Source organism: Chlamydotis macqueenii, chromosome W, assembly GCF_036417535.1.
Source record: "Chlamydotis macqueenii isolate bChlMac1 chromosome W, bChlMac1.mat, whole genome shotgun sequence".
Taxonomy (NCBI): Eukaryota; Metazoa; Chordata; class Aves; order Otidiformes; family Otididae; genus Chlamydotis; species Chlamydotis macqueenii.
The window spans coordinates 47291475-47316393 of record NC_141592.1 but is presented as its reverse complement, the minus strand read 5'-3'; the positions used below and the strand labels follow the sequence as shown (position 1 = coordinate 47316393).

At 43.9% G+C, this 24919-nt stretch overlaps 1 protein-coding gene across 2 annotated transcripts in view; it reads left to right on the top strand.

The window, feature by feature from the left end:
* LOC104474303 (ubiquilin-1) overlaps nt 1-15275 on the top strand; it is a 44479-nt gene extending 29204 nt beyond the window's left edge. The window contains exons 6-11 of one of the 2 annotated variants that reach the window (XM_086769604.1): nt 381-615; nt 1142-1284; nt 2348-2431; nt 12141-12256; nt 12595-12763; nt 14600-15275. In XM_086769604.1, coding sequence (XP_086625730.1) covers nt 381-615; nt 1142-1284; nt 2348-2431; nt 12141-12256; nt 12595-12763; nt 14600-14752 — 900 coding nt within the window. In that variant the 3' untranslated portion in view covers nt 14753-15275. Of the gene's footprint in view, nt 1-380; nt 616-1141; nt 1285-2347; nt 2432-12140; nt 12257-12594; nt 12764-14596 lie in introns of both variants that reach the window. The other variant, XM_086769603.1, reaches the window with a different exon arrangement.
* Nucleotides 15276-24919: the final 9644 nt, after the last annotated feature.

The following is a 24919-nucleotide window of genomic DNA, read 5'->3' as shown; positions in this document are numbered from 1 at the left end:
TAGTCTAAATTTATTTATTTTTAATTCTTGGATTTATAAAATTCTTGAGGTTCAGGAAAAATTGAGAGTGTGTTTAGTAACTTGGAACCTAAGGTGGGAAGAAAAAAGGCTTTGAAATTTTTCTAAGTTGGAAACCACTGTGCAAGATATAATCTTACTGTGATCAAAGTACTAGTGTAGTAGCAAATGCTGTGTTTAAAATCTCTTTCAATATTGGTATCTTTTTGGAATATTTGCAATGGCTTATTTTAGGATTATAATTGATTAAGAGCCATCAACATTTATCTTCATGTGTAATTTTGGAAAGATAACTTGCCATTTATAGTAGACTTAAAAATAGTTGACTAATAGATGATATGTGTTTGTTTTTCCTTCTGTAGTTTGGAGGCAACCCATTTGCTTCCTTAGTAAGCAATGCATCAACAGGAGGGGACAGTCAGCCATCTCGTACAGAAAATAGAGATCCTTTACCAAATCCCTGGGCTCCTCAATCCAGCTCTCAGAGTTCCACAAGTACCAGCACCAGTGGTGAGAGCAGTGGCAGTAGGAATGTCGGAAATAGCACCTCTGCCAGTATGGGACAGAGCTCAACTATACCAAATTTGGGACTAGGAGGTGTGTCTGTTATTGCAGTTGTATATATTTGCAAATATTCAGGAGTTTGCTGAAATGATTCTGTTATTAGAAAGAGATATTTTGATTCTGTGATTCAAAGTTTGTATTGCTGTTTATTTCCATAGAACATTTGACTAGTATCAAAGTCCTCTGTAGAAAAACAAACATGAAAAGTAAACCAAGAGTACTAACAATATTTGTATACTGCCTTAAAATAACAAAAGTAGAGAATCTGTAGATGATTGATAATTTTTTTTTCTGTTTGGAGACAAACAGGAAAACAGCCAATAATGTAGATACTTAGTGGGACTGCTCGTTGGATACGACCTCTGGCTTAACTCGTTTCTAGGAAAAATGCATCTGTATAAGCAGAACCACATTGGTATTTAAGGGGCTAAAGCTCATTTAAAAAAACAAACTAACAAACAAAACCCACAGTGTTGTATCCCAGTTCTAGTCAGTCTAATTAATTTTATTATAGTAAAGATTTTTACTGAAGTGGCCTTTTACTTTTTTTTTTTTTAAGTTGGTATGTTCAACACACCAGGAATGCAGAGCTTGTTACAGCAGATAACAGAAAATCCACAACTTATGCAAAATATGTTGTCCGCACCCTATATGAGAAGCATGATGCAGTCATTGAGTCAGAATCCTGATCTTGCAGTACAGGTAAATGCTTTTGGTGTAGCAATGTGTTGTGTGCACTGAGGTGAAAAAAGGAATTGAATTTATGATAGTTATATTTTCACTAGAGTAATTGTGCCAACTTCTCAACAATAACTTGTCTGTTGTAAATGATCCAGTTTATAAAGTATGTTAATATCTGACTTATTGAAATTATTACCTAGTTACATTTAGCCATCTGTTACAGTAAGTTTCTTCAATTTGTAGTTGGACATCATGTCAGGCATTCTCTTGTAACAACTTGCAAGTTTGTATATGTTTCATACAGCCCTAAACTTTTGTGGCCTAGCATAAGAACCAGTTAATGAAAGCAAATGCTTTGATTATAAATTAAGGTAGAACTGCTAGTAAATAAATACTCACCCTAACTTAGGAGGACAGAAGTGGAGGGGAAGGAGTTGGTGCCATATCTAGCTCTTACTCTGGTATTCATTTCTCATCTGTGATCCTTGCTCACAATAAAAGTGCTAATACTTACTGCTGTTTTATGAATGGTATTGTAGAAGTGCTTTCCAATTTTACTTACAGCAATAATATCCAAAGTCAAATGTTGAACTGAGATAATAGTATTATCTTTAATATATTAAACACTTAATTGGAAAATATCCCAAGTTTTCTGCAGACGATGTTTACAGGGAAACCATCACATCTGTAGTGGAGGCTGACCAGGAAAGACTTTTCTTGTTACATAAATGAGATTGCTTTGACAAGGATCTGGCAAAGATTCACTTCAGAAGTTTAACATCTCCTCCAATTCCACCAACCCCCCCCCCCAACAAAAAAAACACTCAAAAATACCAAACAAACAAACAAAAAAACCAACTCCACACCACCAATTATTTCAGTCAATTCTAATACTGGTGATTCATTGTTTCGGAACAAGTTTTGGCCAAAGGAGAAGTAGGAAATTACTCTGAAGTTATCATAGACTATTATCTATAATAGTTCTCTGATTCATATGTGGTAAATAGTTGTCTTAAAATCCACTCTGGTATTTACTTTTTGATCTAGTGCTTGATCTATGATGTTAAATATTTTTGTCCCATAGGTGATGTTGAATAATCCTTTATTGTCTGGAAATCCTCAACTTCAGGAGCAAATGAGACAGCAGCTGCCTACTTTCCTTCAACAAGTAAGATGAGATACTAAGTGTTGTTAATAAATATCTGAAATTCAGTGGACAATTTTTGAAATAAACTGATGCCTTTCCTTAATTTCACTTAAAGCTAGATTCTGTTACATGTATTCTCATTAGCTTTAGAAACAGAGTTGCATTGTCCCTTGATAATTAAATGCTTGATTTATCTCTCCATCCCTTTCAAAAGTTAAATCTGGCTTTTAGTGGATGTTTTTGTCTGTGACTAGCACAACTGCTTTGATTTGCTGTTATGTCTTTGCTTAGAAGAAATGACTTGCCAGAGAAAACCTTGTTTCCTACATGAATTCTTTTGCAAATTAAAGAAAAAAAGGTTATTACTCTTCCCACTACTAAGATAAACTTTTACGGTACTTTTCTCATACCTCCTCAAGTCTGCCCTGATTATTTGGGATAAAGAGACCTTACAGCATGCCTTGAAAGAGGCAAGTCATAAGATAATTCAAAAGAAGTGGAGTGAGTTCTGAAGATATTTACCTGTAAAGACTGCCTTACTAGCATCTTTCCCTCTTACACCATTGTGGTTGCAGCCTTGGTATTTGCTTTATCTTAGCTGTCACAGTGTATACTAGGACTCTGTCCTTTAAATAGGACTAAGCAAAATTTATAGGAATTAAAAATTTAATCCAGTGCATGAGTTCCATCATTAGACAGTCCTTGCAAATCAAAGTAAATGTGTGTTGCTAGGATCTCATTGCATGTAGGTAGTGTTATGAGGAAAATAAATAATAACATGAATTTCATGCCATTGATGATTACCCAATGGCCCAATCTATCTAGATTCCTCTGCAAGGCCTCTTGGCCCTCAAGAGAGTCATCAGCACCTCCCAGTTTAGTATCATCAGCAAACTTGCGAATGGTGCATTCAACTCCTGCATCCAGATCATTGATAAAAATATTGAACAGAACTGGCCCTAGAATTGAGCCCTGAGGAACACCACTAGTGACTGGTCACCAGCCAGCTGTAGCCCCATTCACTACAACCCTTTGAGCCCTGCCCTTCAGCCATTTCTTCACCCAGCACACCGTGTACCTGCTCATCCCACAGTTGGACAACATGCCCAGAAGGATGCTGTGAAGGGACAGTATCAAAAGCCTTCCTAAAATTCAGGAAAAACTACATCCACTGCCTTCCCTTCATCCACTAGGTGGGTGACCTTATCGTAGAAGAATATCAAATTAGTTAGACAGGACTTTCCCTTTGTGAACCCATGTTGATTGTGCCTGATGATTGCTTTGTTCTTTAAATGTCTTTCAGTAGCACCTAGTATGATCTTCTCCATAATTTTCCCAGGTACTGAGGTCAGACTAACAGGTCTGTAGCTTCATGGGTCTTCCCTCACACCCTTCTTATAACTTGGAGTAACGTTGGCTAGCTTCCAGTCAACAGGGACCTCCGCAGACTCTCAAAATCATAGAATCATAGAATGGTTAGGGTTGGAAGGGACCTTCAAAGATCATCTAGTCCAACCCCCCTGCAAGGAGCAGGGACAACTCCAACTAGATCAGGTTGCTCAGAGCCTCATCCAGCCTGGCCTTGAACATTTCCAAGGATGGGGCTTCCACCACCTTTCTGGGCAACCTGTTCCAGTGTTCTATAACTCACATTGTAAAAATTTTTTTCCTAATATCCAATCTAAATCTACCCCCCTCTATTTTAAAACCATTACCCCTTGTCCTATTGCAACAGGCCCTGCTGAACAGCCTCTCCCCATCTTTCTTGTAGGCCCCCTTGAGGTACTGGAAGACCACTATCAGGTCTCCCCAGAGCCTTCTCTTCTCCAGGCTGAACAGCCCCTACTCTCTCAGCCTGTCCTCATAAGAGAGGTGCTCCAGCCCTTTTATCATCTTCGTGGCCCTCCTCTGGACCTTCTCCAACTGGTCCATGTCCTTCTTGTGTTGGGGGCTCCAGAATGGGACACAGTACTCCAGGTGGGGTTTCACCAGGGCAGAATAGAGGGGGAGAATCACCTCCCTCGACCTGCTGGCCACACTTCTCTGGATGCAACCCAGGATGCAGTTGGCCTTCTGGGCCGCAAGGGCAAATTGCCTGCTCATGTTGAGCTTCTCGTCCGCCAGCACTCCCAAGTCCTTCTCCTCAGGGCTGCTCTCAATCCGTTCTCCGCCTAGCCTGTATTTGTGCCTGGGATTGCCATGACCCAGGTGCAGGACCTTGCACTTGGCCTGGTTGAACTCCATGAGGTTGGCATGGGCCCACCTCTCCAGCCTGTCAAAGTCCCTCTGGATGGCATCCCTCCCTTCCAGCATATCAATGGCACCACACAACTTGGTGTCATCGGCGAACTTGCTGAGGGTGCACTCTATCCCACTGTCCATGTCGCCGACAAAGATGTTGAACAGGGCTGGGCCCAACACAGACCCCTGTGGGACGCCACTCGTGACCGGTCTCCACATGGACATTGAGCCGTTGACCACCACTCTCTGAGTGCGGCCATCCAGCCAACTCCTTATCCACCAAGTGGTCCGTCCATCAAACCCATGTCTCTCTAGTTTAGAGAGAAGGATGTCGTGCGGGACAGTGTCAAAAGCTTTGCACAAGTCCAGGTAGATGATGTCTGTTGCTCGTCCCTTGTCCACCAATACTGTTACCCCATCATAGAAGGCCACCAAATTGGTCAGGCACGATCTGCCCTTGGTGAAGCCATGTTGGCTGTCACCAACCACCTCCTTGCTCTCCATGTGCCTTAGCATGGTTTCCAGGAGAATCTGCTCCATGACCTTGCCAGGCACAGAGGTGAGGCTGACTGGCCTGTAGTTGCCCGGGTCTTCCTTGTTCCCCTTTTTAAAAATTGGGGTTATGTTCCCTCTCTTCCAGTCATTGGGGACCTCACCAGACCGCCACGATTTCTCAAATACGATGGCCAGTGGCTTGGCAACTTCATCCGCCAGTTCCCTCAGGACCCGTGGATGGATCTCATCAGGTCCCATGGACTTGTGCACCTTTAAGTTCCTCAGATGATCCCGAACCTGCTCTTCGAGTACAGTGGGCGGTTCTTCATCCTCACAGTCCCTGCTTGTGCCTTCTACAGCTTGGGTGGCAGGACAAGAACTCTTATGGGTGAAGACTGAGGCAAAAAAGTCATTGAGTACCTCATCCTTTTCCATGTCCTGGGTAACCAGGACACCAGTTCCCTTCCGGAGGGGGCCTACATTTTCCTTGGACTTTCTTTTGTCCCCTACATACCTATAGAAGCTCTTCTTGTTGCATTTTATATCCCTGGCCAGATTCAGTTCTGCCAGGGCTTTGGCCTTCCTCACCTGATCCCTGGCCACTCGCACAGCCTCTTTGTAGTCCTCCCAGGCTCCCTGTCTGCACTTCCACCCTCTATAGGCTTCCTTTTTTACTTTCAGTTGGTCCAGGAGCTCCTTGCTCATCCACGCCGGCCTCCTGGCCTTTTTGCCCGACTTGTTCTTCGTCGGGATGCACCTCTGCTGAGCTTGGAGGAGGTGATCCTTGAATACGGACCAACTTTCCTGGGCCCCTCTTCCCTCCAGGGCTGCCTCCCATGGCACTTTGCCCATCAGGTCCCTGAAGAGGCTGAAGTCCGCCCTCTTGAAGTCTAGGGCAGAGAGCTTGCCATGTAATTTCCTTGCTGCCCCGTGGATCTTGAACTCCACCGTGTCGTTGTTGCAGCAGCCAAGGCTGTCTTTCAGTTTCACATCCCCCACCAGTCCCTCCCTGTTGTTGAGAACAAGGTCGAGCATGGCACCCCTCCTTGTTGGCTCCTCTATCGCCTGCAGGAGGAAGTTGTCATCCACACATTCCAGGAACCTCCTGGACTGCCTGTGCCCTGCCATGTTGTCTCTCCAACCGATGTTGGGGTGGTTGAAGTCCCCCATGAGGACCAGGGCCTGTGACCGTGAGGCTGCTCCTATCTGCCTATAGAGCGCTTCGTCTGCTCTGTCTTCCTGGCCAGGCGGCCTGTAACAGACCCCCACCGTAATGTCCCCTGTCCGTCCCCATCCTCTAATCTTGACCCATAAGCTCTCTGTCAGCTCCTCCTCCATCCCCAGGCGGAGCTCCATGCACTCCAGCCGGTTGCTGACGTAGAGAGCGACACCCCCTCCTTGTCTCCCCTTCCTGTCCTTGGTAGATGATTGAGAGGGATCCTGCCGTAACATCTGCTAGCTCCTTCAGTACTCTGGGATGAATCCCATCAGGCCCCATGGACTTAGGAACATTCAGCTGCTACAGCTGATGCCTTACAATTTCAGTGTCTGCAAATGGAAAGTTACTGTTCCCGCAGTCGTGGTCCTCCAACTCAGAGGACCAGGCAACCCAAGATCTATCGGTATTATGAAAGACTGAGGCAATAAAAACCCCATTGAATGCCTCTGCTTTATCTTCATCCCTATTAGTCAGATGACCATCTTCAACAAGTATCGGTCCAATGTTTTCCTTGGACCTCATCTTGCTCTTAACATACTGTCGTAGTTTAGCCCTGCTCGGGACCAAGCTACGCAGACTCTCTCTCACTCCCCCCACCCTCCGAGGGAATAGGGAGAGATAATATAAGAAAAAAGTCTCGAGGTTTGAGATAAGAACAGGGAGAGATCCTTAAAGTTACCGTTATGGGCAAAACAGACTCGACCTGGGGAAAACTATTCATTTATTACTAAAAAACAAAGCTGGATAATGAGACAGAGAACAAGATAATCTCCCCCCACCCCTCCCTCTTCCCAGGCTTAACTTTATGTTCAATTATCTCTACCTCCTTCCCCTCCCAGAGCGGCACAGGGGGGAAGATGGAATGGGGGTTACGGTCAGTTCATCACTTGTCGCTTTATGCCACTCCTTCTTCCTCGGGGGAAGAACTCCTCACATTCCTCCCCTGCTCCAGCATGGGGTCCCTCCCACAGGCTACAGTCCTTGATGAACTGCTCCGTCATGGGTCATTTTTCCACTGGGTGCAGTCCCTCTGGAACGGCTGCCCCAGTGTGGGTCCTCCATGGGCCACAGCCTCCTTCAGGCATCCACCTGCCCCAGTGTGGGGTCCTCCACAGGCTGCAGGTGGATCTCTGCTCCTCTGTGGGCCTCCATGGGCTGCAGGGGGACAACCTGCTTCACCATGGTCTTCACCACGGGCTGCAGGGGAATTTTGGCCAGGAGCAGCATTACTCCTCCCCCTCCTTCTTCACTGACCTTGGCATCTGCAGCCGTTCCTCTCACAAGAGATTCTTCACTATCGGCTCAGACAGACACCTCTCAGGTTCTTTTCACATCTTCTTGCAGCCAGGCTGGGCCAAATTGGGCCCAGAGGGCTGCCTGGCAGGAGGCCCCAGAGGGTGAGGACTGCAAGGCCCACAAGGCTTGCACCTCCCCCTCTCTGTCCCTGTTTCAGCTTCTTCACATCATCTTTTTTTTTTTTTTTTTTTTACTTTTCCCCTTCTTAAATTTGTTATCACAGAGATGTTATCAGGGAATATTCTGCTACCAATTGGCTTGGCCCTGGCCAGCGGCGGATCTGCCCTAGGCCTGACCTAGTCCACTGGACAAAGGGGAACAACTTCTAGCAGCTTCTTGCAGAAACTGCCACCATAACCACCCCTCACTAAACAAAACCAACACACGTACTTAAAAATCCCTTCTTGTTATCTGACACAATACTGGCCAGTTTCAACTCTAGTTGAGCTTTGGCCTTTCGTGTCTTCTCCCTGCATATAGGAACCACAGCTTTGTAATCTTCCTGTGAAGCCTGACCTTGCTTCCAGAGATCATACAATTTCTTTTTCCTCTTGAGTTCCAAGAGGCGTTCCCTGTTCAGCCAAGCTGGTCTTCTGCCCCACTTGCTTGGCTTATGACACAGTGGGATTGCCTACTCCTGTACTTCTAAAAGGTGGTTCTTAAAAACTGACCAGCACTTGTGGACCCCTAAGCCCTCAAAAACAGATTCCCAGGGGACACTGCTAAGTAGCTCCCTGAATAGCTTAACATTTGCTCTCTTGAAATCCAGGATGGCAACTCTGCTGACCTTTTTCTCAATTACACTGAAAATTTTAAACTTGACCATTTCATGATCACTGTGGCCAAGACAGCCACCTACCATCACATCTCCCACGAGTCATAGAATCATAGAATCATAGAATCATAGAATCACAGAATGGTTTGGGTTGGAAGGGACCTTCAAGGGTCATCTAGTCCAAACCCCCTGCAAGGAGCAGGGACATCTCCAACTAGATCAGGTTGCTCAGAGCCTCATCCAGCCTGGCCTTGAACGTATCCAGGGATGGGGCATCCACCACCTCTCTGGGCAACCTGTTCCAGTGTTCCACCACCCTCATTGTAAAAATGTTTTCCCTAATATCTAATCTAAATCTACCTCCCTCTATTTTAAAACCATTACCCCTAGTCCTGCCACATTTAGCCCTGCTAAAGAGTCTCTCCCCATCTTTCTTGTAGGCCCCCTTGAGGTACTGGAAGACTGCTATCAGGTCTTCCCGGAGCATCCTCTTCTCCAGGATGAACAGCCCCAACTCTCTCAGCCTGTCCTCATAAGAGAGGTGCTCCAGCCCTTTTATCATCTTTGTGGCCCTCCTCTGGACCCTCTCCAACTGGTCCATGTCTTCTTATGTTGGGGGCTCCAGAGCTGGATGCAGTACTCCAGGTGGGGTCTCACGAGAGCAGAGTAGAGGGGCAGAATTACCTCCCTCGACCTGCTGGCCATGCTCCTTTTGATGCAGCCCAGGATGCACTCCCAAGCCCTTCTCCTCAGGGCTGGTCTCGATCCATTCTCCGCCTAGCCTATATTTGTGCCTGGGATTGCCACGACCCAGGTGCAGGACCTTGTATTTGGCCTGGTTGATCTTCATGAGGTTTGCATTGGCCCACCTCTCCAGCCTCTCAAGGTCCCTCTGGATGGCATCCCTCCCCTCCAGCGTGTCAATGGCACCACACAGCTTGGTGTCGTTGGCGAACTTGCTGAGGGTGCACTCTATCCCACTGTCCGTGTCACTGATAAAGATGTTGAACAGGGCTGGGCCCAACACGAACCCCTGAGGAACGCAAGGGAGTTCGTTCTCTATTCACAAACGACAAGTTTAGGAGGGCATCTTTCCTAGTTGTCTCACTGAGTATTTGTGTCAAGAAGTTATCTTCCACAAACTTCAGGATTTTCCCAGACTTGCTGTTCACAGCAGTATGGTATTCCCAGTTGATATCTGGGAAGTTGTAATCTCTCTTAAGGACAAGGGCTACCGATCCAGAGATTTCTCCCAATTGCCTATAGAATAACTCATCAGTGCTATCATCCTGGCTGGGCAATCAATAGTAGACACCCACTACGACATCTGCTTTGTTTTCCATCCCCCTAATCTTCACTTGGATGCTCTTAATGCTTTTGTATCTCTTTCCATCAATATCACCTTGGGGTTTATCTGCACAGCTATTTCTCTACTTTCTTCTCCATGTCATGTTAGGTGATCAGCAACATTAACAGATGAAGTAAACTGGAGAAATACCTGGGTGTGTTCTCAGAATGTTGACAGTATCACAGCCCATACTTCCTCACTCATCTGTTACTATTATGGGATCGGATGATGGAAACTATGAAATGTTCCTCTGTATAATGGAAAGCACTTGCAATAAATGACCAGTTGCTCAGCACAACTGGGAAAACACATCTGTTAGCTACTCTTTCTACTCCTTATACATAAGTTTTACCCAGTATTGCTGCTACTCTACAGCTGGAATTAAAAACATTAATAGAGATCCAAGTCACCTAAGTGCTCAGAGGATCGTTGGGTCAGTTTTCTGTAAAAACAACTCTAAATATCAGACGGTAAGCCATGGCTTAAAGGTTATTTTCTTAAACAAAGTAACCACAGCAGCTTACTTCAGTGAATCTGAAATGCTTTCCTCCTGATTAACTTCACCAGCTATACATTTAGTTATACTCCTCTGACTTTTACTGTCACAAAGATACAAATCCAAGAGACAAATAAAGAGTGTTTAAAAACTTGCTGTGCTCAAGTTTCATTATACACCCATATTTCAGGATGGAATGAACATTTTATATTTGTGCCCTATTCTGTTCTTCTGTTTTGCACCGGAGGAAGCTTAACCTTAATTTGTGCACTTCTTTGAATCAAAAAATATTTTTGCAGCAGAAGGAATTTGGTCTAGTTTACCAAGTGAAGGCTGCTGAGATTAATCAGCCTGTCTGCTGTTTGAAGCATGTCTGGCTACCAAGACTTCTAACTGAAACAAATAACTAGTCACTTACATGTGGTATCTATAAGCAGAGGTGAGCATAAGCCATTAGTTTTGGTTTTATATCTAAAATAGTCCGGTTTTTAGACATTTAATTTCAGAAATCAAAAGTATGTCTTTTATCTGTGGATTGATCACCTCCTGTGAAAGTTTTCTCAAAAAAAAATCTGAAGGATTTAATGTTGTCGTAGTTCAGCCCTGATCAGGACCAGACTACGCAGTCTCTCTCTCACTCCCCCCACCTTCCGAGAGAACAGGGAGAGAAAATATAAGGAAAAACGGCTCGAGGTTTGAGATAAGGACAGGGAGAAATCCTTAAAGTTACCGTCACGGGCAAAACAGACTCGACTTGGGGAAAACTATTCATTTATTACTACAAACAGCAGGATAATGAGACAGAGAACAAGATAACCTCCATCCACCCCTCCCTCTTCTCAAGCTTAACATTATCTCTACTACCTTCCCCTCCCTGAGCGGCACAGGGGGGAAGAGGGAATGGGGGTTGCGGTCAGTTCATCACATGTTGTTTCACGCCGCTGCTTCATGGTCGGGGGAAGAACGCCTCACACTCCTCCCCTGCTCCGTTGTGGGGTCCCTCCCACGGGCCACAGTCCTTCGTGGAACTGCTCCGGCATGGGTCATCTCTTCCACGGAGTTCAGTCCCTTCAGAACAGCTGTCCCAGCGGGCCCTCCATGGGCCACAGCCGCCTTCAGGCATCCACCTCCCCTGGTACGGGGTCCTTCACGGGCTCCAAGTGGATCTCTGCTCCTCCATGGGCTGCAGGGGGACAACCTGCTCCACCATGGTCTTCACCACAGGCTGCAGGGGAATCTTGGCCAGGAGCCGCATTACTCCTCCCCCTCACTTCTGAACTGACCTTGATGTCTGCAGCTGTTCCTCACAACAGGCTGGTAGATGTCTCTCAGGATCTTTTTTACATCTTATTCACTTCTCATCTCCTTTCCACTTCTTACAGCCAGGCCGGACCGAGTCGGGCCCAGTCGGCTGCCTGGCGAGAGGCCAGAGGGTGAGGCCTGCAAGGCCCATGAGGCCTGCGCCTCCCCCTCTGCACCTCTGCCCCCGCTCAGCTTCTTCACATCTTCTCTTCTCTCTCTTTTTTTTTTCTGTTTTCCCATTCTTAAATATGTTATCGCAGAGGCGTTATCACGGGACATTCTGCTACCAATCGGCTCGGCCTTGGCCAGCAGCGGGTCCGCCCTAGGCCTGGCCAAGTCCACTGAACAAAGGGGAGCGACTTCTAGCAGTTTCCTACAGAAGCTACCACCTTAGGCCCCCCCTCACTAACAAAACCATGAGAAATGTAAACATTCAAATACAAAGTTGAGAAACAGCAAGTTCTGAATGGATATCAGATTCTATAAAACATATAATGATAAAGATAAATTTTGAATGTCTGTATATTATTCAATTATGAGTTTTTCTCCTATTTTTAGATGCAGAATCCTGACACATTATCAGCTATGTCAAACCCTAGAGCAATGCAGGCTTTGTTACAGATTCAGCAGGGCTTGCAGACATTAGCAAGGGAAGCACCAGGACTTATACCAGGGTAAGAATTTGTCATACAAATTTATACAAGAACTTTTCTCTTGTGTTTGAGTTTTTTTCAGCTTTGTCTTTCTTTTTAACACGTAGAGGTTTATCCATTTTTTACAGACTGTTTCTCTTGTATTTTTTAGTTTCACTAAACTTGTTTTAGAATCTGTCACGCTTTTGTCTGCAACGCACTTTTAAGCAACGATGGCTATGGTCTTTGTTTTGGTGCTTTACTTAAGTTGTCATCAATTTGACAGAATTTTTACTTAGTAATTACATATAATGGGAAGAGACATTACAACTAAACCATTTTCTATGTTAGAGATGTATTTCTCTTTGTCATTTGTGCAGATTCAGTCCTAGTTTAGGTGGATTGGGAAGCACTGGAGCTCCTACAGGGTCCACTGTACCTAGTTCTGTCCCCAGTGAAAATACAAGTCCAACATCAGGGGCTGTTCTACCTGGTCACCAGCAGTTTTTCCAACAAATGTTGCAGGCACTTGCTGGTGCAAATGCTCAGGTAAAATAGATAAGTAGACCGCTGTATTCTAGTGTGTGGGGGGGGTGGGAGCATTTGTTGGTTTTGGGTGGTTGGTGGTTTTTTTTGTTTGTTTATTTTTAAATATCCAGGCTTCATCCCCAGCATAAACCAACATAATACTTCTGGACAAAGGAGAGCAGAGGAAGCTTAAAAGTGATGTTCTAGCTGTGCAAATAAATGCTGTAAAAACATCACATTTGAGTAAAAGTGTCCTCTGAGTGGTTGATTGTTGTACACTATCTTCATACCCCTGAGTTTCTGAAATGCCTGGAAATAAGCAGATTAAAGTGTTAAAGGGAAGACTGATTCCCTGGCAAATGAAATGTGGGCTCAGACAAGAAAAGAACTTAAGTGTACTGAACATCATTATCTCTGTACTTTGTATCAGTGTTGCTGGTTGTTACTCTGTAGCTGTGACAGCCTCTGTTCAATGCTTCACAATAGCCACGCTCAGGTTATTTGGGGGCCTGCATTTGTAGCATGCTTCCCTGACATCCTGCAGGTCCAGACTGCAGAGTGTACATTGTGTTAACATACCAAGTGGGATTCAGGCTTCCTGGAGAGCTCCAGAAGTCAAACAAAGGTGGCAGCTTTGCAGGTAAATGTAGGGTGGTGAGCAAGACTGGCTTTAAAGGGGGCACACCCGTAACAGTGGAGAGGTATCTCAAGAGTGCTATGTGAAACAGCACCATTACATTGTGGTACGTATCCAGTGTAATGGCAAACTGCTGGTAAAAGGGACAGTCTTGCTCTTATCTTCTCTGTTGCCACAGAATAAAGCAATTCAGCTTGCTGATCTCATAGAAAAATGTTATTTTATGTAACCATGGTGGTAGGCGTAGCTGTAGGAAACCATGTTCCCGTAGATATTTTTATCTGGCCAGATCTTACGCTACCAATTCAGTATTCTGTTTGGTTTTGCTTGAGGGAAGCAAATGTGAGGAGGGAGAGGAATGTTTGAATTTCAGATAGTATATTTGGATTTTATTGGTTTGGAAGTATATGCAGTTTTAAAATACTGGTAGTAATTTCTCAATGGATGAAACTAAGTAGAATAAAAGGAAAATTAGCAGTACCTGCAAAAATCTTGTGTTGATATGTAAACTGTCTCACTCATTTTGAAAAGTGGCTTCTCAGTATTACTCTGACCCTGTATACTTAAAGCATATTATTTTCATATAATTGTTCTGTTTCAAAATTGCCTCTCAGTTGAAGATCATACGACTGAAATTATTGAGAATTTTGCCATTAATTTATGAGCAGTTTATTTGAGCAAGGTCTACTCATAAAGCACAGCTGTCACTTTGCCTTAGGCTGAAGATTTTCTAACTAGAATTTTGGTAAATTTAGTCAACAAATACTCGGAGCGTTAAAGAGGTAACTTTTATGTCAAGGAAAAAAAAACCTACCATATTCACTGTTGCCAACAGTGAAATTCTCAAAATCTTGCTGTCTCACATTACTAGATTAGGCTCTTTCATAAAAAAAAAAAAAAATCTACATGCATATCTTTAAGAAACTGTTCTTGGGACACATTTATCAGATTTAATTGTTCCTTTTTAATCAAACAAGCAGCTCTTCTTGTAGTTCAAAAATGTCACATAAGTGAAGATACTCTTAAAATTTGAGGCTAATTTGACAAGTTTGATCAATTGTGAATGAAATTTGTCATAGTCTAGTTTGGGGAACTTGAAAAAAGATACATTCAGAACTTAGTAAAGACAAGAAGTGGTTCAGAACCCATTATGTTTAAATCTTGTACTTTTGTCAAATGTGTATTATGCTTTTATAGCTTGAGGTTTTTCTTCTTAGCAGGTACAAAATCCAGAAGTTAGATTTCGGCAACAACTGGAGCAGCTGAGTGCAATGGGCTTTTTGAACCATGAAGCAAACTTACAAGCTCTAATAGCAACAGGAGGAGATATCAGTGCAGCTATTGAAAGGCTACTTGCCTCTCAACCTTCATAGCAGTGTTTCTTTAACTCAAAGAAATGTAATTTATTTTTTTATAACAGCTCTTAAATCTTTAAAATAGTTGCTTTATTTCATTCTGATTCTTGGGATTGTCTTGTTATAACTAAAATCAGTCATGCATTTTAAGGTCAAGTGCAGTAGTTTTCTTCAAATGGGGAATTTATGCATTTTCACTCTGTTGTTGCATGCATCACTTTTGTTCTTCATTCTTCCTTTTTTTTTTGAAACAATATCAGCTTTCACAGTTGATTGAGCAGGCTTTGTCTGACTTACAACAGTCCAATTTATTTACTAGTAAACCATTAGCCTTCAGTAGTACCTTATGTAGGATACAAATTAAAAAGGAAAAAATTGAAGGCTATAATTTGCGGGTGCCAGTGCTGCTTATGGTGATTTTGGCATGTATTTTTTTGCTAGCAAAATGCTATAAGATTTATACTACTTGAGTAATCTACAATTTTTGCTTTTATTTGTATGAAGTATAAACACAACATATACAATGGAGACAGCTCATATAAAAAAACCCCTGTATATCTTATGAGTTTTTATTGGTAGTTACCTCTTGTGCACAGGTAATAAATGAATTAAAAAGTATTTAAGCATCTTATTTCAGTGTGTTTGCAGTTGGTGATTATCCAGCATTCAAGATTACTGACCTTTCAGTGTTAGCTCTGGAACTATTTACGGACTTTGGGCTAAGATTAGCAAACAATACTTGGAGTATAAAGCAGAGGACAGAGAGGAAGGGTCATATGATACTGAAGACTATTTAGATAAAGTGACAGTAGTGAAATAAAGCATTCCTCTGTGTGTTACTGAATAGCGTTTGCTTTTTATTGGTCTTTGGTGTCAGTGTAATTGTGAACATTCTGATTTAATTCCTGTGTTGCATTCAACACTTCATCTGAACAGTCTTTTCTTTTGATACAAATATAAAGCCAGTTTACTCTAAAAAACATTGCTTGCAAATGGTTTAAACTTACTGGCCTTGACTCAAAATTGTTAATAAGTGAAATGAAACAAATTTGTAATGGAATATAAAGGAGGGTGTTGAGCACGCTTTCTTTTACATACAATGAAATTAATAAAACTCTTGGCAAAGCCAAGCATGCAGATTTTACAGGGAGTAACTGTGTTATATTCTCCTCTCAGAAGTTTTTGCTGTCCGGTAATCTTGTGTTGACGCGGAAGTAACAGACACTGCTGACGACCAATATGATCAAGCAAATGCCAATTTATTGTTGATACATCCCGGTTAATATAGCCCTTCTAATTCCATATCATGCGCAAGCTCTCTACTAATTGGTTAACTATATCATGCACGTGCTCCTAGCTAAAATATGATTCGTTAAGTCTCTATGTTCACGCGCACGGCTCTCTCCACCTGCACCCTGCTTCACGTTGTCGTGGTTTTGTTAGTGAGGGTGGGCCTAAGGTGGTAGCTTCTGTAGGAAACTGCTAGAAGTCGCTCCCCTTTGTTCAGGGGACTTGGCCAGGCCTAGGGCGGACCCACTGCTGGCCAAGGCCGAGCCGATTGGTAGCAGAATGTCTCGTGATAACGCCTCTGCGATAACATATTTAAGAATGGGAAAACAGAAAAAAAAAAGAGAGAGAAGAGAAGATGTGAAGAAGCTGACCGGGTGCAGAGGCGCAGAGGGGGAAGCGCAGGCCTCATGGGCCTTGCAGGCCTCACCCTCTGGCCTCTCGCCAGGCAGCTGACTGGGCCCGACTCGGTCCAGCCCTGCTGCAAGAAGTGGAAAGGAGATGAGAAGTGAATAAGATGTAAAAAAAAAGATCCTGAGAGACATCTACCAGCCTGTTGTGAGGAACGGCTGCAGACGCCAAGGACAGTTCAGAAGGAGGGGGAGGAGTAATGTGGCTCCTGGCCAAGATTCCCCTGCAGCCTGTGGTGATGACCATGGTGGAGCAGGTTGTCCCCCTGCAGCACATGGAGGTCCACGGAGGAGCAGAGATCCACTTGGAGCCTGTGAAGGACCCCGTACCGGGGGAGGTGGATGCCTGAAGGCAGCTGTGGCCTGTGGAGGGCCCGCTGGGACAGCTGTTCTAGAGGGACTGCACCCGTGGAAGAGATGACCCACGCCGGAGCAGTTCCACGAAGGACTGTGGCCCGTGGGAGGGACCCCACGCTGGAGCAGGGGAGGAATGTGAGGAGTTCTTCCCCCGACCATGAAGAAGCGGCGTGAAACAACGTATGATGAACTGACCGCAACCCCCATTCCCTCTTCCCCCCTGTGCCGCTCGGGAGGGGAAGGTAGTAGAGATAATGTTAAGCTTGGGAAGAGGGAGGGGTGGGGGGAGGTTATCTTGTTTTCTGTCTCATTCTCCTGCTGTTTGTAGTAATAAATGAATAGTTTTCCCCAAGTCGAGTCTGTTTTGCCCGTGACGGTAACTTTAAGGGTTTCTCCCTGTCCTTATCTCAAACCTCGAGCCGTTTTTCCTTATATTTTCTCTCCCTGTTCTCTCGGAAGGTGGGGGGAGTGAGAGAGAGACTGCGTAGTCTGGTCCTGATCAGGGCTGAACTACGACACACGTTCAGCCCCCAGTCACGTATGCCAGCTGTTTTCCTTCTTCTCAAGGTTGCTTTGTTTACTTTCTCACAGGAAGCTTCATTACTTTCTCACAGGCGGCCTCATTATTTTCTCACAGGTGGCTTCAGTACTTTCTTACAGGCAGCTTCAGTACTTTCTCACAAGTGGCTTCAGTGATGTCCTTGAGGCCTGCTGCTCACAAACATAACAATTCCATTTGGTCTGGATTGTTCACTAAGTGCCCCTGGTACTCCAGGTATCCAACAATCTTGTCTCTTCAGCAGTAAGTAAATAGATCAAATACTGCTGATGCACTGTACTGGGTAAAGTTCAAGAAAATCTCTTTGTTGGCAGGCCTCTCTGCCTCTGAATCAAAGTCTCGTAGATACAGCAACATAGAGTATTAAACAAACAAATCAGTTAAAATAGAATCTCCTGATGATTTGAGTTTTATATGATCAAAGCCTTTTAAAATACTTAAAATTTGGGTAGGAAATTATTATTACTTTTGATTCTTAGCCAATGAGTAAACCTGCAAGGGACTAGACCTTCATAGTACCTTCTGTTTGAGTAGGTAGCTTTCACTACACTGAGTACGAGGCTGTGATATGGAAGTGATAGCAAGCAGTTTCTGTAGAATAATCACTACTTTTTCATAATTACTTTTACAATTACTCTTAGGATCTTCAAAGTAAATAATTTGACTTGACCTTATAGTATGCTTTATAGGAAATATCCATCAGTCTCGTACTGGCTGATTTGCTGTCCATTGCATTCCATTGATGGGTACATTTTACACGTGAAAGATGCTAATTCAAAGCCAATATGATGCCACTTACACTTTATCTCCAAGCTTTCCAGAGAGTTGTATTTTGTATATTGTCTCCCCACCACCACTTTTTTTCCTCCTTTTTCCAGCTTGATGTTCAGTGCATATAACAAAAGTTCATGAAGTCTTAGTACCCTGGTGAGTTTGGCAAGGACACAAATACAGAAGCTACAACTTGTTCAAGATCTGTCAGTGAGTCAGCCATAGTGTCAGGAACAGAACTTCATAATTCATGTTCCTGCCTTTTATACTTGTAGAAAAAGAAATACACTGCTTCTTACAAACCTGTAAAATATTTAATCACTGTGCCTCTCTCCATGTTTGACAGAATGAAAATTAAGACTGAGAATTTAAATTCCTGTGTGAACATTGATGGGATTTTCAAAAGCAGGCTGGGCTCAGATAGCTTCCCTTTGACTCATACTAATGGCACTTTTAACCTCATAGGGAGAAGTGTTTAAACAATGGTGATAGTTTTTGAAAATTTCATCTTACGTGACCTTTACAGTCATGATAGAAATATTAATTAAGGGATGTCCCTGCTCCTTGCAGGGGGGTTGGACTAGATGACCTTTGAAGGTCCCTTCCAACTCTAACCATTCTATGATTAAGAGTAATAAACCAGCTCTTAATATTGTAATCCATTTAAATATTGTGGAAAAATAAGTTGTTTTGATTAACTTAAGAAAATAAGCATTATTTCATTAAGACATTTTTCTAGACTGACAGCAGGGGGGGGAAATATCTTTTTTTTTTTTTTTTGACAGACTTTAAATCAAACTTATAATGCAGGTAAGGATGTGATTTGAAAGTGAAGTCAAGCTTGCCCATCTCCTGCTAAAATCTCTCTCTTAGAGAGTTTCTATATTAGCGTATTGGGTTTGTGTAGCAGGGGGAGCTACAGTTGCAGCTTCTGTGAGAAGCTGCTAGAAGTTTCTCCTTTGTTCAGTGGACCCAGCCAGCTCCGGGGCAGACCCATTGCTGGCCAGGGTGACCCAATTGGTAACAGTGATATTGCCCGTGTGTTCTGGTTTTGTTAGTGAGGGGGGGCCTAAGGTGGTAGCTTCTGTAGGAAACTGCTAGAAGTTGCTCCCCTTTGTTTAGTGGACTCGGCCGGGCCTAGGGCGGACCCGCTGCTGGCCAAGGCCAAGCCAATTGGTAGCAGAATGTCCCATGATAACGCCTCTGCGATAACGTATTTAAGAATGGGAAAACAGGAAAAAAAAAAGAGAGAAGATGTGAAGCAGCTGAACCGGGGGCAGAGAGGGGGAGGCGCGAGCCTCATGGGCCTTGCAGGCCTCACCCTCTGGCCTCCCGCCGGGCAGCCGACTGGGCCCAACTCGGCCTGGCCTGGCTGCAAGAAGTGGAGAGGAGATGAGAAGTGAACGAGATGTAAAAAGGATCCTGAGAGGCATCTGCCAGCCTGTTGTGAGGAACGGCTGCAGATGCCAAGGTCAGTGAAGAAGGAGGGGGAGGAGTAACGCAGCTCCTGGCCAAGATTCCTCTGCAACTCGTGGTGAAGACCATGGTGGAGCGGGTTGTCCCCCTGCAGCCCATGGAGGTCCATGGAGGGGCAGAGATCCACCTGCAGCCCGTGGATGACCCCACGCCAGAGCAGGTGGAGGCCTGAAGGAGGCTGTGGCCCGTGGAGGGCCTGCTGGGACAGCTGTTCTAGAGGGACTGCACCCCGTGGAAGAGATGACCCACGCCGGAGCAGTTTCACGAAGGATTGTGGCCCGTGGGAGGGACCCCACGCTGGAGCAGAGGAGGAATGCGAGGAGTTCTTCCCCCGACAATGAAGTAGCAGCGTAAAACAATGCGTGATGAACTGACCGCGACCCCCATTCCCTTCCCCCCCCCCATGCCGCTCGGGAGGGGAGGTAGTATAGATAATGTTAAGCCCGGGAAGAGGGAGGGGTGGGGGGAGGTTATCTTGTTCTCTGTCTCATTCTCCTGCTAATTTTAGAAATAAATGAATAGTTTTCCCCAAGTCGAGTCTGTTTTGCCCGTGACGGTAACTTTAAGGATTTCTCCCCGACCTTATCTCAAACCTTGAGCCGTTTTTCCTATATCATCTCCCCCTATTCTCTCGGAGGGTGGGGGGAGTGAGAGAGAGACTGCGTAGTCTGGTCCTGATCGGGGCTGAACTACGACAATCATGTTCCAATTAAACAAGCTAAATTGTTCAGTAAATTAACCCACCCTTCACCAAGGTATGATCACCTGGTGCACATGTGTGAAGCCAGACTAAGGAGAGCTTTGTGGGAGCAAGAGACACAGAGAAAACTGGGCCTATTTGGTTTACAGGGCAAGGTTTTGGTAGTAGCTGCAGGGGTGGCATCTGTGAGAAGAGAACATGTTCGACAGAACCAGTTTCAGCTGACTCTAAGATGGACCTGCTGCTGGCCAAAGATGAACCCATCAGTGAATTTGGTGGTGCCTCTGTGATAACATTTAAGAAAGGGTTAAAAAAGAAAAAAAAAATTGTGCAGCAGCTGTGAGAACAAGGAATGAGAAAAAAAAAAAAAAAAGAAAAAAAGAGAAACCACCCTGCAGACACCAAGGTCAGAGAAGGAGAGGGAGGCGGTGCTCCAGGTGCCAAGGCAGAGATTCCCCTGCAGTCAATGCTGAAGCAGGTTGTCCCCCTGCAGCCTGTGGTGGACCATGTTGGAGCAAATATCCATACTGCAGCCTGTAGAGAGCTTGTGCTAGAGCAGGTGGATGTGCCTTGAAGGAAGCTGTGATCCTCATGGAGAGCCCATGCTAGAGCAGATTTTCTGTCAGGACCTGTGATGGCGTGGAGAGCCCATGCTGGAGCAGTCTGTTCTTGAAGGACTGCACTCTGTGGAAAAAAGCCATGCTGGAGCAAATTGTGACGAACTGTCTGCTATGGGAGGGACCCCACACTGGAGCAGGAGAAAAAGTGTGAGAAAGGAGCAGCAGAGATGAAGTGTTACGAACTGACAGCAACCCCCATTCCCCATCCTCCTGCACTACTTGGGGAGGGGGAGATAGAAGAGGTGGGAATGAATGAGCCTGGGGAGAAGGGGAGTGGGAGGAAGATGTTTTAGTTTTGTTTTTGCTTCTCACTGTCCTACTCTATTTCTAATTGGCAATAATTTTAATTAATTTTCCTCAAGTCAAGTCTGTTTTAACCGTGACAGCAATTGGTGAGTGATCTCCCTGTCTTTATATGGAGCCACAAGTTTTTTGTTTGTTTGTTTGGGGGTTTTTTTGTTTTTTTTTTTCTTTTTTTCATGTTATTTTCACCTCCTGTCCTGTTGAAGAGGGGGAATGATAGAGCAGCTTGGTGGGCACCTGGCTGCTAGCCAAGATCAACCCACCACACTGGGCTAGACATGAAGTTTTGGTAGAATAACTTCTAGGATTATTTATGTAAGCAAGGTAGCCCTATACACTGTGGGAGATAAGTGGCTGATGGTATGTAGGATAGGTGGTTTTCTTCCCCTTCCATCTACCCCCAAAAAATGGATCCCAGGATCCAAGTGTAGCAGGCTAAAAGGAAAGTGTCTGGCTGTAATACTTCTCTTTCTATTTGCGTTAAAGGTACAAACAGCTGAAATGAAGCATCGCTGAAATGAAGCATCACAGAAATGTAGTTGTGACGAGAGAAACATGGATGAGTCATAGCTCTAGCTAGCTGTATCAAGTGCCAATTTCCATGGCTTTCAGTAGGTATCTTGCCAGTCAGTCTTCCCCTTTCTCTATCTGACTTTCAAATCCTAGACACTTCGGAATAGGAATCAAATTTCCCCAAGGGCTGAGTCCCAGCAGTTCAGCATATTCCTGACACATGAAACTCATAAAATCTATTCTTCTGTCTCCCACCCTACTGAAATATCAAGAGGAAAGATAATATTGGAGATAATCTAAAAAGACGTGGCCAAGGATGGATAGCACAAATTCAGCATTTTGAGCATGCCAGAGCTCTTTGGAACTTGCTTCTGATTCCTATTTACAGAGAAGACTTGTTAGGTGTTTAGTACAACATACTAAATTAAAGCAGAGTGAAAAATAATATACTAAAGTTTAAAGCTACATATTTTGCTATTACTTTCAGGTTTCAAAAAAACTTCCTTTGAATTATCTTTGCTTGTGTATGAACAGTTGAAGTAGGACTATCTGAACTTAGGAAATATGTAATAAATAAAATTCAAGGTTGAATGACTAATTGGTCAGCTGATTTAAATTTAAAAATATCAACATTTCTAAAGAGATTAAATCATGATTACCAAATGCCTAATCATTTTGGACTGTACCTTACTGAAACTAATATTTTAGAAAACATTATATTGTAGTCATTATCAATATATTCTGTGGTTATGCTGTCTGGAAATAGCTAATGTTAGGTTTATTACTGAATGGTATCCTTGAAATAATCTTTTTATAGATAGTAGAAAAACAACTATCATTTGCAGCATTTTTCCTTATACTATTATTCAGGGATTAGATTACCCTTAGCAATTATTATAACTTAGATTAGTGAAAACATAATGGCTTTACTAGCTGCAGAATATTATACTACTGCATGCATTTCAGATTTGGAATGCAATGGTGAAAATACTTAAGTTTTTTTTTATTAAAGATAGAAGTTCTCTTATCTCTTCAATATATCATGCAGTGCACAAAGCCAGGGAAATCCTGTCCTAGAAACAAAACAAGTTAATTAAAAAATGTTTATGAAATGTATTTGAAACAATCACTTCTAACATTTAAAGCACTTGACTGGAAATGAAAATTAGTATTATAATGCACACCAAGTTCAGTTTTGTGTCTCTTTCTTCCTAATGTAGATTTGCTACCACGGCCTGAAGGCTAACAAGACGTGCTAGACAATTTATCAATAAAAGTGTTTTAGTGAAATAGTACTTTTTATATTACAAATATCTAGAAGTATCTGATAGAAGCCACAATTTTGTAACACCTTTGCTCAGTAGTTTGGCAAATGCAATGTAAATGATTGATCAGATTTTCAATATAATCTAATTTTAAGCTTTAAGCTCCCAGCAACTTTTGTGACACCTACCAAACATTAAACTATTGCTCCCATTTCATCTTTCAACATGATTACTGCTCGGTGAGTGCAACAAATGACAACGGGGACAAATAAATGCATTTGCTATTGTTATTATAGAACAACTCCCCCTGGCATTCAAGGCCCTCACAATTTTGCATCATTGATATTTCAGAAGAGATAATTCCCTCTTTCCCTTCCCTCATCATACGCCAATGGTTTATTCATTCAATTGTGCAATGTTGCCATACATGAGATACTGGCTTATATGAACTTCCAATCATTAATGAAAGATTAGTCTTTAATAAGAATTGTACTGGGTCTGACTGGGATGAAGTTATCACAGAGTCACAGAATGGTTGAGTTTGGAAGAGACCTCTGGAGACTCAAGCAGGGCTACCTAAAGCCAGTTGCCCAGGACCATGTCCAGACAGCTTTTGATCATCTCCAAGGAGGGAGACTCCACAACCTTCCTGGGTAACCTGTTCCAGTGCTCAGTCACCCTCACAGTAAAAAAGCCTTTCCTTATGATCAGACAAGAACCTTCTGTATTTTAGTTTGTGCCCTTTGCTTCTGGTCCTGTCGCTGGGCACCACTGAAAAAAGCCTGGATCCGTCTTCTTTGCCCTCTCCCTTCAGGTATTTATATACACCGATGAGATCTCCCCTGAGCCTTCTCTTCTCCAGACTAAACAGTCCAAGCTCTCTCAGCCTTTCCTCATGTAAGAGATGCTCCAGTCCTTTCATAATCTTTGTGGACCTTCATTGGACTCCCTCCAGTATGTCCATGTTTCTCTTGTACTGGGTAGCCCAGAAGTGGACACAGGACTCCACGTACGGCCTCACCAGTGCTGCGCAGAGGGGAAGGATCACCTCCCTTGACCTGATGGCAACACTCATCCTAATGCAGCCCAGGATAGCATTAGTCGCCTTTGCTGCTGTGGTGGTTTAGCCCGAGTCACAACACAGTTTCTCACTCACCCTCCCCCTACCCAGTGGGATGGGGGAGAGAAATTGGGAAGAATGATGTGTAGAGGGGACCTTCCCTTTGAACATCCAGCCCAGCACTGGCAATCGGGGTGCCAGGAGGAGCTGTGCTTCAGTACCAATCACTTCTGAGGCAGCTCAAACTCCTTCGTACGCTGCCAGCATTTCTTCTTTGGTTGGAGTATAGCAAGCCTCAGATCCTCTGTATCCCTGGCTCCAAAATCCTAGGGGTCCACCTTGAGTCTCTCCTGATGTTCTCTGCCAGAGACTCCAGGTAGGGCCATTCTCCCCGGCTGCAGTGTAGAGGATGTTTTTCGCATCTTGTCCTGTCCGGACTGGCCCAAGAGCTACTGCATGAACCATCTCCTGTTTAATTTGTTCGAAGGCTTGTCGTTGCTCAGGGCCCCATTTAAAATGGTTCTTTTTTCCGGTTGCTTCATAGAGAGGGCTTACAACCACACTGTAATTTGGGTTATGCATTCTCCAGAAACCCACAACGCCTAAGAAGGCTTGTGTTTCCTTTTTGTTAGTCGGTGGAGCCATAGCTGTTATTTTGTTGACCACATCCATTGGAATGTGATGACGTCCAGCTTGCCATTTTACTCCTAAAAACTGGATCTCTTGTGCAGGCCCTTTGACTTTGCTTTGTTTTATGGCAAAACAGGCTTTCAGAAGGATTTGGATTATTTTCTCCCCTTTCTCAAAAACTTCTTCTGCTGTGTTGTCCCATACGATGATGTCATCAATGTACTGCAAGTGCTC